This window comes from Pseudozyma flocculosa, assembly GCF_000417875.1.
Source record: "Pseudozyma flocculosa PF-1 unplaced genomic scaffold scaffold00014, whole genome shotgun sequence".
In the NCBI taxonomy this organism is placed as follows: domain Eukaryota; kingdom Fungi; phylum Basidiomycota; class Ustilaginomycetes; order Ustilaginales; family Ustilaginaceae; genus Pseudozyma; species Pseudozyma flocculosa.
In genome coordinates this window covers 488,703-502,239 of record NW_006920882.1, presented here as the reverse complement: position 1 = coordinate 502,239, position 13,537 = coordinate 488,703, and the positions used below count along the sequence as shown (strand labels likewise).

The 13,537-nt window shown below is 64.4% G+C and overlaps 6 protein-coding genes across 6 annotated transcripts; 3 read left to right on the top strand and 3 right to left on the bottom strand.

Annotated features, from left to right (window-relative positions):
- Positions 1 to 281: 281 nt before the first annotated feature.
- Positions 282 to 3,551, top strand: PFL1_04424 (uncharacterized protein; the record flags this gene model as incomplete). Its single annotated transcript, XM_007881949.1, has 1 exon — positions 282 to 3,551. One exon carries the CDS (start codon positions 282 to 284, stop codon positions 3,549 to 3,551), a length of 3,270 nt encoding a protein of 1,089 aa, XP_007880140.1.
- A 200-nt stretch (positions 3,552 to 3,751) lies between these two features.
- On the bottom strand, positions 3,752 to 4,807 carry PFL1_04423 (uncharacterized protein; the record flags this gene model as incomplete). The annotated part of the gene is made up of 3 exons (XM_007881948.1): positions 3,752 to 3,997; positions 4,110 to 4,209; positions 4,311 to 4,807. The coding sequence occupies 3 exons, from the start codon at positions 4,805 to 4,807 to the stop codon at positions 3,752 to 3,754; spliced, it is 843 nt and encodes a 280-aa protein (XP_007880139.1).
- Positions 4,808 to 5,312: 505 nt separating this feature from the next.
- On the top strand, positions 5,313 to 7,180 carry PFL1_04422 (uncharacterized protein; the record flags this gene model as incomplete). Its single annotated transcript, XM_007881947.1, has 6 exons — positions 5,313 to 5,972; positions 6,086 to 6,111; positions 6,209 to 6,276; positions 6,377 to 6,547; positions 6,656 to 6,672; positions 6,761 to 7,180. 6 exons carry the CDS (start codon positions 5,313 to 5,315, stop codon positions 7,178 to 7,180), a joined length of 1,362 nt encoding a protein of 453 aa, XP_007880138.1.
- Positions 7,181 to 7,421: 241 nt separating this feature from the next.
- Positions 7,422 to 8,444, bottom strand: PFL1_04421 (uncharacterized protein; the record flags this gene model as incomplete). The annotated part of the gene is made up of 1 exon (XM_007881946.1): positions 7,422 to 8,444. The coding sequence occupies one exon, from the start codon at positions 8,442 to 8,444 to the stop codon at positions 7,422 to 7,424; it is 1,023 nt and encodes a 340-aa protein (XP_007880137.1).
- A 421-nt stretch (positions 8,445 to 8,865) lies between these two features.
- Positions 8,866 to 11,813, bottom strand: PFL1_04420 (uncharacterized protein; the record flags this gene model as incomplete). Its single annotated transcript, XM_007881945.1, has 3 exons — positions 8,866 to 9,986; positions 10,108 to 10,673; positions 10,786 to 11,813. The coding sequence occupies 3 exons, from the start codon at positions 11,811 to 11,813 to the stop codon at positions 8,866 to 8,868; spliced, it is 2,715 nt and encodes a 904-aa protein (XP_007880136.1).
- Positions 11,814 to 12,366: 553 nt separating this feature from the next.
- Positions 12,367 to 13,199, top strand: PFL1_04419 (uncharacterized protein; the record flags this gene model as incomplete). The annotated part of the gene is made up of 2 exons (XM_007881944.1): positions 12,367 to 13,077; positions 13,191 to 13,199. The coding sequence occupies 2 exons, from the start codon at positions 12,367 to 12,369 to the stop codon at positions 13,197 to 13,199; spliced, it is 720 nt and encodes a 239-aa protein (XP_007880135.1).
- Between the last annotated feature and the right edge of the window lie 338 nt (positions 13,200 to 13,537).

Genomic DNA, 13,537 nt, shown 5'->3' with positions numbered 1-13,537 from the left:
TTGGTCCCGCTGCGCCCGCTTCTGGGGACCGGCGGCCAAAGAGGCGCTGATTGGGCACGCGGCGCAGCTTGCCTGGCTTGGACCCCCGTTGGCTTCCCTGCGGCCCACTCGTCCGCCACCAGTCTTGGAGTTGCAGCTTCATCTCGCGTCACCAGCCGGGGCTAGATCACCCAACTCTGCCCGCCAGCATGGGCTCGTCGCCTTCATCCACTCCGACCTCGACTCGAACCAAGACCATCGCTGCAACCCCGCTCAGCTCACCCTCACCCTCTCGCGCAAAAATGGCCAGACAAGACCCGCTCCCAGCCTCGTCCAAGTTCTCCTTCAGATCCGCTTTCACCTCGGCCTCAAAGGCCCACAAGCCTGCCACCGCCGCCCACTCGACCGCACATCGCCATGGCTCCCCTGCCAGCAAGATGGTTGCAGCGACCCCGGCATCGCCGCCCGAGCCGCTCTCCAAGCAATCAAAGTTGCCCACCTCGACCGCCTCGCTCCGTCACAAGGCGTCCAGCGTCTCCCAGCTGCAGCCCGCCACCACCCTCGGAAAGAGGACCGGCCATGCAACTGACCTCGACGCCGGCACAGCCACCCCCTCGTCCTCGACCCCCACAGCAGCCCAACAGGCCACCATCGGCGCCAACAGCACCAACCAAGCCCCAAGCGTCGCCCAGTTCGGCACCGGCACTCGGACCAAGCTCTCTTCTCTCCGTTCAAAGCTGCCCGGCCCCCCGCCGGCTCGCTTCGGCACATTCAGCGCATCATCGACGAAGCCCAACCCCACAACTGCCGCATCCCCCTCGACCAAGCTCTCCAAGATCGCCCGCTCAAACAGCCTCAGAGACGTGCACGGCGCCGCCGCAGCCCATGCCGCCGCCACCAGGCAGCAGGCGCAGACATCCACGCGCGCCACTGCCGGCAGTCTGACCACCAGCAGCTCCAACAGCAGCCTGCGCGGCGGCGCCAATACCAGATCTGCCACCATCCCAAAGTCACGCTCCCGCACCGGATCCACGCTGGTCCTGCACAATAACGGCGCAGAGACCTCGTCCAAGGCGGCCGACGCAGCTGACACCGGAGTCGTCGCAGGCGCCGATGGCCTCGGACGAAAACGCGCGCAAAGCGCCTACGGAGGCGCACCGTCGTCGGGATCGCCTCGCAAAGCGGCCGCGGCGCTCCCGACGCCAGGACCGACGCCGGACCAAGCCGCCACTGCAAGCCCAGACGCAAGGGACGGCCGATCCGCCGGCGCCTTGACCCAGGTGGGCAACCTTGCAGCCACTGCCGGGGCCAGCCGCCTGGGCCGTGTGCCATCGCAGAGGCGGCCAAGCAGTGTCGACCTCGGGAAGCCTCCGAGCACGCATTCCAGACGGGCCTCGATTGACCAGACTGTGCTGCAGTCGAGCGGGATCCAGGGCGCTCCGCAGAGCACCGACAAGGAGAATCTGGCTTCCGCTGGCCGTGCCAAGGCCGGCGTCGGACCACCACCGACGCCCCTCGGGTTGGCGCAGAGGTCCATCGCCAAGGGTCCATCCTCCCTTGCGCTGCGCGGCAAGAGATCCAGTCTACCTGTCGCCACCACTCTCCTGGGAGCAGTGCAGACCAAGGAGCATGACGTGCAGCAGCCCACGTCTATCGCTACCGCTGGAGTCAACGCAGATCCCCCGACAGCGACGTACATGACGAGAGAACCGCCAGCAAGAGCCTTGGACGGCAGCGGCACCTCGCGCAGTTCCACCATTGACAAAGCGGACCTCGGCATTGCGAATTCGGTGTTGAAGGCCCATCCCATCACCCATCCGACCGTGCTGGCCATGCGCCACAAAGCGTCCTACCAGCCCATCGACACCCCACAGGCGCTGATCAAGGGCAAGAAGCGTCTCAGCGGCGTCTTGGTCCACCCGCTAGACCTCGGCAGCGCTTCCAGATCCGCTGGCAAGAGCGGTTGGGCGGAGGCAACAGCGCCGGTCAAACCGTTCACGGCTCTCCCAGTCAAGTCGGGTCTCCCGCCGCGCATCACTGCACCCGGCGTCACCGCCACCGCCACGCCACCAACTTCTCCGACAAAGAGCCACGCGCGGTCCGGCCTCACCTTCCCGACGAGGAGCAGCCCGCCGACTGACGCTCTTGCAATGGCCAAGCAGCAGCAGCAGCAACTTGCTCGATCGTCCGGGAAGCCCAATGGTCGCGCGTTGTCGAGCGCCGAAATTGATGCAGACCTGCTGGCCAGCCTGCAAGCGGTGGCGCGCAAAGCCAACCTCAATATGCGCGAGGTCGAGACGATGCTGGCGGCCGACAAGCTGCAGCGCGAGCAGCCCGGTCCGGCGTCGACCATGCCCGATACTCGCGACAGCCCTGCTCGCTCCTCCGACGCCGATGTCGATCAAGGAAGGCTCCGCGGCGCCCACACGCCAAGCCTCAGTCAGATGTCGCTGTCTGCGATCGGTAGGAGTGGAAGGCTGCGGTACGGTCGCCATGGTCCGGCCAAGGCTTCTGAGGAGGACGCAACGCTCGAAAACATTGGCGACCAGAGCCTCGACTTTCGCGCCATCGGCTCGTCGCCATTGGGCGGCGAGTCGCCTCTTCTTCGTTCGTCCGATGCCCTCAGCCCTGAGCGAGGCAATGACGCCGATGACGTGCTTCAAGACGAGCTGGCACTGGGTTCGACGTCACCATCGCTGAATCGAGCAAGGCAAGCCGATACCGGTACCGACACCCGCAACTTACCGGAGCGGAATTCGGCGCGGGACGCTTCTCGTCAGGCGCTGCGGGAGAGCATCGGTCTTGAGACGATGCTGGGCCTGCGCACGTCGGACAGCCAACATGAGTCGCTGCTGGGCATGGAGCTGGTCTCGGCCTCGCACTCAAACAATGGACTCTCGAAGCGGGGATCGAGTCTGATGCTGATGGACGAGAGCTTCGTCGAGGAGCTGGCGGAAACGGCAGAGGATCTCGGTCTCGACCAGAGCGTAGTCTCGGCGTCGCATGCACTTCTGCGAGGTGACCAGGCAGCAACACTGGCGATCGGGGGAGAGGCAGAGGTGGAGACGGGACAGCCGGTGCACGAGGTGGATGGAGCGTCGGCGAGAATGCGGGAGGTGGAAGACAGGCACGCTCGGCAAGTCGCTGCGCTCGAAGCCCAACTGGCTGAGCTAACATCGCAGCTCGCACTGGCCGAATCAGCAGCGGTAGCGACGGCGATGGTGACGGCGACGGCGGAGGAGCGGTATCACGACGACGACGCGGGGCGCACAGAGGCCGAACAACTGCGGCAAGACCTCGACTCTGCGCTGGCGTCGGTGTCGGGCAGGGAGCAAGCTTGCCGACGACTTGAGGAGGCCAACGGGCTCCTCGACGCTCAAGTGCGCAACGCGGGGTGCGACGAGGCGAGGCGGCAGTGGGGCGCCATCAAGAAGCTTGGGCTGGTCGAGCTGCAGGACATCCGGGGGCAGCAAGATGCATGCATCTTTTGGTCGGCGCAGCTGGACCTGTGGCAGGCCATGGTGGTCCGGGCTGCGCAGCGAGACGCTTTGGGCTTGGCATTGGGGCCCTAGACAAGGCAGCAGCAGTCGAACCAGACGGTGGAGCAGAGTGCGGTTCGAGATGCGGCTCTAGAAAGAGACATGCGATCCTGTACATACATTCTGGCCGCCGAGACTTATACCAACGATGCCGCTTGTCGGCCTTGCGCTTTACTACTTCTTCTTCTGTGTGTGGGCGCGACGGACGGCTCCTGACGCGGCGCGGTGCAGCATCAAGTGTCGAGCTTAAACCCTGCGAGCTCTTCTGCGTCCCAGTTGACGAAGCCGCCGAGCTCGCCGATGCCCTTGTCGCTGCCCTTTTCCTTTGGGTGCGAGCGGCTGCCCTTGACGGCGAGAGCGGCGAGCGAGTGGGCGGGGAGGTGGGGAGGGAGAAGCTTGCCCTCCTTGTGCATGTTGACGAAGCGCTCGTACTCGGCGGGCACCATGTGGGTGCCTGCGCCACGGATCTGGACTTGCATCTGTCGATGACGTCGAGCCGGGCACGATGGAAAAACTGGGGGTTAGGGAAATGAGGGCGCGGAAGGGTGGAAAGGGGAAGTCTGTCTGCTGCTGCGGGGATGGGACGCTCACCTCGGTATCGATGACTCCGGGCCGTACGGCAAAGCAGGCGATTTGCTTTTCTTCGTTGGCCATCGTGCGGCAAATGGAGTTCATGGCGGCCTTGGAGGCGCTGTGGATGGGCGGCGGGATAGAGAGAAGGAACAGCACAGCAGTCAGACTTTCTGACTTACTCTTGTCGAGTCTGGCAGTGAGGGCGGGGCGACGACTTACTTGTAGGCCGACCAGCCCGACGTGTTGCCGACGGCTGCGCCGCTGCTGACGAAGACGACACGGCCGCCGCCATTTGCGTTGCGGAGATGGGGGAGGGCTGCGCGGATGGTGGCGATGAGAGACACGGTGTTTACGTTGAGCTGGTGAGCAAAGTCTGCGGTCGAGAGGTCCTGGATCCTTGCGACGTCGACGATGCCTGCGTTGAGGATGAGTGCGTCGATGCGGCCCCACTTTGCGATTGCGCGGTCGACGGCGGTCTGGGAGACGGCGTCGTCAGTGGTGGATCCCTGCACGTGGATGACTGAGTCGGGGTGGGACTCGAGGAGTGAGGACAGTGGCTGAGGGAGGGAGCGGGAGATTGCGACGACGTTGGCTTGCGGGATGAGGGTGGTGCCGTCGAGGAGCTGTTGCAAGACTGAGAGGCCGAGGCCGCGCGAGCAGCCAGTGAGGAGAACGACGGGCCTGTCGACGGCGTTGGTGGTGGTGGCGGCAGACATGGCAGAAAGGAAAGAGGTATGGAGCGGGGGGGGAGAGTGGGGAGGGGGAAAGGCTGCGCGGTTGGCCAGAGGCAAAGATGGAGGCAAAGAGAGGAAAGGGGGTGTCGGTGGGGCAATAATTAAGAATGCCGATGTTGCGTTGATCGCCCGCTGCAACCGGTAATGTGGAGGGATAGTTAGCAGCGTCGGGCCCGCATCGGAGCCGGTAGGCCGACGGGCCGACCCAACACGACGCCCACAGCCTGCCACGCTCAGGCCAGGCCAGCCTCAGGGTCAGGGCCAGGACCAGGGTCAGGGTCGGCCCCAGGTTCAGAGAGCCAACCAGAGGCCAACCAGGGGCCAACCAGAGGGCATACAGTCACGACTCCTCTCGACCACCACCACCGCCACCGACCAAGCCGACCTCGGCGGCCTTCCGAACAACCTCCCGCCCCTCGTGCCTGAGGAACGGCAAAGCTACCTCACGACCCTTGGTTCATCCGCCAACCCCACACACGACCGCGCAATGGGCTACCTCCCTTCCTTCTACGGCCTCGCAAAGGCCCTCGGCGGCATCCTCCTCGTCTCGCTCGCCTCGACCGCGGGCCTCCTCTACCGCTACCAGACATCCCTCATCTACGCCGCATCCTTCCCACCGGGCTCGCGCACAGAGGTCGCCACCCCAGACGAGTTTGACATCCCCTTTACCGAGCACCAGCTCACCACCCCAGACGGCGAGCGCCTCCGCGCCTTCGCCATGCTCCAGGGCTACCGACTCGCACGCGACAAGATACGCCAGATCAGGAGCCAACAAGACCTAGAACCCGAACGCAAGTCATCGCCCACCCATACCGCAATCGTCCACACCGACGTCGTCGATCCCCACCTCGCCGCACGCCGCCCCACCATCCTCTTCCTCCATGCAAACGCCGGAAACATGGGACACCGCCTGCCCCTCGCTGCCGTCCTGTACAAGCGCTTCGGCTGCAACATCGTCATGCTCTCCTACCGCGGTTACGGCTACTCTTCCGGCTCTCCAAACGAGAACGGCATCCGCATCGACGCACAAACCTCGCTCGACTGGATCCGCAAACACCCACAGCTCAGCAAGACGCCCGTCGTCGCCTATGGTCAGAGCATCGGAGGCGCAATCGCCGTCGACCTCGCCAGCCGCAACCCAAAGAGCGTGCGTGCTGTGCTGCGCACCCAGACTTGCCCCTTCCTCTGTCTTGCCACCCCGACTGACCCCGCGCACTCCTCCTCGTCTCCCCGACGCCTCTCCCCCCTCTGCTCCTCCAGGTCCACGCACTCATGCTCGAAAACACGTGAGGCCTCGTGCTGCTTATCCAGTCTGCCTCGCATCAGCCTATTCTCAGCTTACGCTGAACGCCCTCCGCCGTCTCCCAACGCCTCTTTCTGCAGCTTTCTGAGCATCCCGGAGCTCATTCCGCACGTGCTGCCACCGGTGCGGCCGTTTGCCTTTCTCTGTCGTGGGTACCTGGAGCGTGCAGAGGCCATCGCTGTCCATGCTACGAGCCCGACTGACCGTTTAGCTGCGGTGACCGTCCTCGATCACCGCCGACATCGCAGGCGAGTTCTGGTCGTCGGACCTGGCCATCACAAAGGTTGCGCCCAATGTGCCCGTCCTTTTCCTCAGCGGTCGAAAGGACGAACTGGTCCCACCATCCCACATGGACGCGCTCTACGAAAAGTGCCGCAGCACCAACAAGGTCTGGAAAGCGTTTGAAGATGGCACGCATAGTAAGCAGTCCCACACATCAAGAGCGACATCAAACCCAGCCGCCTGGGCGAAACTCAGGGCCGTATGCTGACTCTGCCCCGCCTACCCCATCTTCGTCAACCTCTCAGACGACACCTGCGTCAAGGTGAGTTCCACTGCCGCCTTTTTGGCCACCTAGACCGTGCGTCACTGACCCAGCCACGCATGATTGTCCTGCCGCTTGAACACTACAGCCAAAGTACTTTGAGACGATCTCCGACTTCCTGCTAAAGTACGTCGTGCCACGGATCCAGCAAGACGCAGCGACGACAGCGACACCGATAGACGAGGCCAAGTCGAAAGACGGCTCCGAAACGCCCAAGGCTCGCTCCGGCACCATTCCGCTACCATCCACCTCTGCCTCGCCCTCGTCATCGTCATCGTCGACCAAAGGAGGCCGCGGCGGGGTCGGGCCCGGAGGCGAGGGCAGCGAGGACGGCGACGAGTGGGTCAAGATGAGCGAGAGCGACGTCCTCGAGGCCGAAAAGGAGTCGCTGCCCCTGGGCATGGGCGGTAGAGCACCCGAGAATGCCCAAGAGGTTGTCGGGGCGGTGGCCAGGGCGGAGAAGGAGGAGGCAGAGAGGGAGGAGAGAGAGACGCGCGTCGAGCTCTGAAGACACAGGAGAGGGCCGACCGGCCTACGATCGAGCTCGCAGCATGCCCACACATGTCCCTTTTCGTCCGTCGGCCATTCCTCACGCATTCAATTTGCACTCTTGGGTGAGATGATAGGCCCACCGTGATGCGAGATCGCGCGGACGTGGCCGCAACGCGCCAAGAGCGGCTCGAGACGGACGACAGACTGAGCGGTGGAGGTCGTGATTACATCTTTCGTCGACCGCGGCACACAGGAAATCAGCGAAGGGTGGTCGGTCTCCTCTGCGGTCCGACGCCGAGGTCATCGGTGCCCAGAGCCCACTTCCGCCACATCCTCTTTGCCCTCATCGTGATGCCCTCGACCGAGTCTGGGGCAGGTCTTACGTCGAGGAAGAAAGACACGCCCTGCCCTCCCACTCCTCCTCCTCCGCCGGCCTTGACCAATCCGTTTGCCGCATCGCCAGAAGGCCCGGGGCTCGGGATGCTCCGACCGCCGTAAAAGTCGATGATGTACCGCATGCGCTCCTCGTCGTTGCCGCCACGAACGATGGTCCAATCGTGCCGGTCGAATGGCGGGGCGTAGCCTGCCAAGGTGCGGAACCACGCCCGCCAGGTGAGGTCGCGGGGTCGGCCCTGGAAGTTGAGCAGCTTGACGTCGTTGGGCCCTGTGCCGTTGGCCGTGCTCCGGGCAGCGGCTGCATCGGGCGAGGAGCCGGACCGTAACGCTTCCCAGACCATGATGCGGCGCCACGCCTCTTCATTGACGGCGTTGTGGATGGGCACGACGATGTCCATATCCTCGACCTGCGGGTTCTGCGACTTGCGCTTCATGGCGTTGTAGAACTGCAACGGCGACGGGTAGACCCAGTTGGGCTCGTCGCTTCCCTCCCGGCTCGCCGCAGTTGCTGCAGTCTCTCCGCCATTGTCGGTGGTCGGAGCCAGATTGGTGGTGGATGGCGTAGGCGAGGGCGAGGCGAAATGACGGGGTATCGAGGAGACCTCGCGTTCTGCAGAGAGGCGAGAGAGGTCCTCGACGTCGGCGCGGGAAGTGGGACGGGTCGCCGAGGCTGATGCGGAAGTCGACGCGGCAGCGGCAGCAGGTGATGCCGAGGACGAGGAAGGCTGGGATGTAGAAGAGGCGCCGGCAGCAAAAGGGTGCGAGGCGCCCGGGTTGGCTGCGAGCCAGGCCAGCCTCGTCTCGTGGTCGACGGGACACTTGTCGGTGTTGGCCTCGAGCTGCTGCGTCGACGACGAGGCGGAGGAAGAGGCAAAGGGCCACATCGCGTGATGTGAGTGCGGGTTGTTCCTTGGCGGTGGCTAGAGCGGTGGTGAGCAGTGGTGAGATGGAGGTGGCTTGGAAGGCTGGGTGGCAGGGTCGAGGCACGGTGGTGGTGGCAGCGCGCCATGGCAGATGACCAGCTCGGCCGCTTTGGAAATCAAGAAAAATCGTTGGGCGTGGCAACCAGACCGGCGGCCACCGTGCATCCCTCCTGCCGCTTGCTCCACTCCACTTCGTGCGCCCGTCCCGACTTCGGCGGAACTCGGGAAAAGGCACACGCACAGTCGTTGGCTCATCAGTCGGATTGAGTGCGAGCGGATCAGATGGCTGGCGCAGGCTTGGTCGCGCTACATGGTATCGTGCCCGCTTGCTCTGTCGGAATGGTGACAAGGTGCCTAAATGGTGACTCTCGCCGAACGCTCTTCAACGCCTCGTCGCCGTCTTCCGGGTACTGGCCGATGCGGCAGCCCTCGACCTGGTGCTCGTCGGCTCTTCAAACTCGTCTTCGTCGCCGTCGTCGACCTCCTCGTGGCGGCCCCTCGTCGCCGTCGCCGGACGACTGCCGAAAGACAACTGCGACTGTCGCAAGCCTGTTGCGGCCGCCTTCTTTGCGGGCGCCGCTCGAGTCTTGGCCGTGGCCGGCGTACTGGCAGTCGCCTTTTTCCCTCGAGCCCCCGTCGTGGTGCGAGACGTTGAGAGGCCCAGCGCTGCGGCGTGCCGGCTAGCCCCGGGAGCTGGCGTCGGCTCCGGCTCGTCGTCGTCGTCGTCAATCATGATGACATCCTCCGGGGCGGCACGGTCGACGAACTCCGCCTCGTCGTCTTCGTCGTCGCTCGGACCCAGGAACGTCTTCTCTGCCGCCTTGGCAGCCGCCCTTCGTGTCGGTGCCGCGCGCGTCTTCGGCGGCGTAGAGGCGGCAGCCCGCCCGCCTGCCGTAGTGGCAGACTTGCCACGGCTGGCTTTCTTGGGCGATGCGCGAGAGCCTCCTCGACCTTTGGCGCCCGCACGGCCATCGTCCTCGTCCTCATCATCGTCGTCGTCAAAGACATCTTCGTCGGCATCAAGGTCGTCCATCATCGACTCGTCCGAGTCGCGCGCGGCCGCCTTCCCACCTCGGCGACTCGTCGACGCAGCGGGTGCCTGCTTGCGCCTGCTCGAGGCCGCCGCCGACCTGGCAGGACCAGCGTGCCCATCTTCGTCGTCATCGTCCTCGACTGAGCCGCCGCCTGCCCTGGGACCCCGTTGCTGCTCTTGCCTCAGCCGCTCGAGCTCGTTTTGCAGCTGCGCCTCTTCCGGATCAATCGTCACCAGGCCCTTGACCGTATTGCGCAGCATCTTTTTGACGAAGCTGTCGATGGCGTCCTTGTCGTCCTTCTCCACAAAGTTGACCACCGCGCCCTCGAGGCCCTCTGGGTTGAGGATGTCGAGATTCTGCGCCTGCAGGTACTCCTGCACCAGCTTGCCGACGTCGACCCGCTCCAATTTCTCGGCAGGCAGCAGATCGAGCCCGGTCACGTCGACATAGGCATTGGACGCGTCATTGTCTGCAGTGCGGGGCGTGGAGAGAAGAGGTACGAGCAGAGCGCATAGGGCAGTCAGATCAGCCGTCCTTGAGCGATAGGGCCTCTGCGTTCCCTCTTCGAGACTTGTCACGTTCCGACTCACCCTTTGCGCTGGTACCTGCCCTCCGCTTGGTGAATTGCAGCACGTCCTTGGGGTTGGCCACCTTGCCGTTGAACTCCTGGCCGAAGCGCTGAGGATTGCTGATCTCCTGGTTGGCCACGTACTCGACGCGCAGCCTGATCAGCGGCAGCGGCATCTCGCGGTCCGGGAACCTCTCGGTGAACTCTTGCCTCGCCTTGTCTATGAGCTCGTTGACCCGCATGCGCAACAGCTTCATGATGTCGCCGCGCTTGGGCTCTAGACCATGCTCCTCGAGCTCCTCGTCGAGGCGCAGGTCGTCCATGACAAAGGGCCGCACCGTCTTGAGGGGGATCGGTTCAATGAGGAAGTCGGTGTTCTCGACATGGATGATGGCGACACACTTCTCCACCGCTTCGCCAGGCATCAGGCTGGTGGCGATGCTGCTGCCCGGCTGGGTGATGTGATAGCGCTTCTCTGCCACCGACTGCGGCAGGATGAGCTGCTCGTGCTCGTGGCCCCAAACGACGAGGTGGACCGAGTCGTCAAACATGGTTTCGGGAACGCACGCCTTGGGATTGTGAGCGACTCTGTGGGTGATCGCAGCGGTCGTGGAGACGTCAAGAGGCATGGGACCGGCGAGCGTCAGCAGACAAGCAAACTGTTGTGGTCGCCAGGCACGACCTAGAGAAGGCAACTTACCGGTTCTGGTGCACGCAAAGGATGTTGAACCACGAATCCGGATCCTCCTGCGGACGGAACATGCGAACTCGGTTGGCGCGGAGCTCAAAGTGCATGCGTTCGTCCTTGATGTTGCCCATGCCGTAGAGGGCGAGCTTGGTGTTGCCCTTTTGCAGCAGCACAGGCTTGATGCGGATGCCCTTTTCCTGGAAGCTACCCTTGGCTGCGCGCGATGAGGGTGCGGCGGCGGTAGCGTCGTCCGAGGGCAGCTCGACCTTGCCAAAGTAGTTGATCAAGCCCGAGACCGAGAGGAGGTCGAGGGCGGAGAGGGCGCCCGTCTCTCCCGTGCCCTGAGGGTCGTCGTGGTTGCCGTGGATGGAAAAGACGGGGATGCTGACGTTGAGGTTCTGGTCCTCGTAGTTGACCGCAGGAAAGTCAAAGCCGGGAAGCGCGCCGTCGTTTGGATCGCTTAGCAGCTCGACCTGGATGGGGCGATCGCCGAGCGTGTACTGGCGCAAGAGTGCCATGACCTGGTGCAGCGTGGCTCTGGACGGCTTGTTTTCGTGGAAGAGGTCGCCGCCGAGGAGGATGAGGTCGACCTGGTGCTCAACGGCGAGCTGCAGGATCTCTTCAAAGGTGCGGATCGAGTCCTGGCCACGGACGGGATCGCGCTCCATGTAGCCGACGTGGTTGTCGGTGGCGAGCATGATTTTGACGTGGTCGCGCTCGTTGCGGGCCGAAAAGGTGGAGCTGGGCAGCTGGGCGTCGTTGTCGGGGTCCGCGCCACCGCCTGCGCCAGCGCCATCAACGCCGTCATCTGCTGCTGCCTCCGGCGTCGCAGGCATGCCGTCGTCTTGTGCGTCGCCAGAGTCTGCCGGGCTGCGACTGGGGCGAGCGTGCGTTTGCTGGGAGGTCGTTGCTTTGTCTTGGGCTGCGGCGTCGTGTTGCGAGCCGGCGTGATCGGGGTCCTCTGCGGCCAAGGTGGTGTCAGGCTGTTGCGACTGTGTGCCGTGGGCTGTGCGCCTGGTGGCCCTCCTGGCTGGCGGCATGGCGGGCGCGATGACACGGGAGAGGGCAGGGAGGGCGCGCGCCCGGTGGAGCTGTGCGGGTTGTCGTGCGTGGTGTGTGGAGAGGGCCGGGGGCAAGGATCTTTAGCAGGGCTGTTAAGTGCGCGGCGGTGCGCGGCGGAAGGGCAACGGCGTGGCGGTGGAGAGGGTGAGAGTGAGGATGGAGTGGTGGGAAAGAGGATGGAGTGGTGGGAATGAAGGCGGCGGCGCAGGTTGGAGAGAGGGAAGAAGGGGGCAGCTCAGGGTTCTGCAGGCTCGGGTGGCTGAGTAGTGTTGGTCTTTGTGCTGCTCGGAGGCCCAGTGGCAGGTGGAGGGAGGGCGGGCTGGCTGAGGCCGTCGCGGTCTTCCGGGGATGGCCACCATACGGGAGTCGGGAGTGCAGCGGGGGCAAAGGTGCTCGGGGCTGGGGCGAGCTAGTCAACCTGGCCCGGGGCTGGCACCACCCAAGAAAAGAGGGCAGAGGCTGCCTCCATTCACCACCCCCTCACCATCACTCCCCTGCCCTCAACCACCCATCCCTCCTCAGACGCCAGGTATGCTGCCCACACCACCTTCGGAAGAGACGCGCGACGAGACAGTGGCCCGCGAGCGCGTCGAGCAGTGGACCAACGAGCTCTTCCGCACCTCGCCCATGATCCGCTTCATGTCAAAGCACCTCGCCCTCCTCTCGTGCGACCCGCGCGCCGCGCCCCCGTCCACCTACGTCCCTCCCTCTGCAACCTCATCGCCGTCATCATCTCCCACGCCGATACTTGCAGCAGCAGGGACGCAAACGGCGTCGCCATCACCATCAGCACCTACGCCACCACCCCCCATCCTGATCGCCACGTGCCCAAAGGCCGTCGCCGGCGGCTTCTCGCCTTCGCTCCCGGGCGAGCCCACGTCCTTTTCCTCGATCCTCCTGTGCAGCAACCGGCTCTACTCCAAGGAGCACGTCGAGAACACCATATCCCACGAAATGATACACTGGTTCGACCACTGCCGCTTCAAGGTGCGCTGGGACAACCTCGCCCACCACGCCTGCAGCGAGATCCGCGCTGCCACCCTCAGCGGCGACTGCGACCTCCTCCGCGAGTGGGGCAGGAGAGAGTACGGCCTCAAGGGACAGTTCCAGAAGTGCATCAAGCGCAGAGCCGCTCTCAGCGTCGCCGCCAACCCATCCTGCCAGGGCGACCTCGAGAGGGCAAAGAGGGAGGTCGACCTCGTCTTTGACAGCTGCTTCAAGGACACCAGGCCCTTTGACGAGGTGAGAGCCCACCACGGCCCAGTGCGCCGCCGCGGCCACGCAGCTCGTACTCCCGACTGACCCCCGAAGACGACCCGTTCCCTCCTTTTGTTCCCACTTCTGTCTCGGCTCAGATCTATTGAACATCGTCCGCTTGGACCCGACCTTTGTCAAGGAGCACCCACCTGTACTTTTACCGACCCGGCTAGAAACAAGAAGAGCGTTCTAGATGCCTACGAGCAGTCAGACGGAGGCGTCGTCGGCCCAATCGTGGCCATCGCGCTGGCCTGCCCGGCTGGCCGGAGATAACAATATATGGGTCCGGCAGAGTCGGACCAGATCGATTGGGGGGTAGTGTTACAGGTACTCGCCAGCACATCGGCACCATGCCGGTCGTCGTCGCCGCTCCATCCTTGCTCCGCCACCTTGCTTCCTCCTTCGCTCGCACTTCTTGCTGTCCGCCGCCGACGCCTCCGATCCG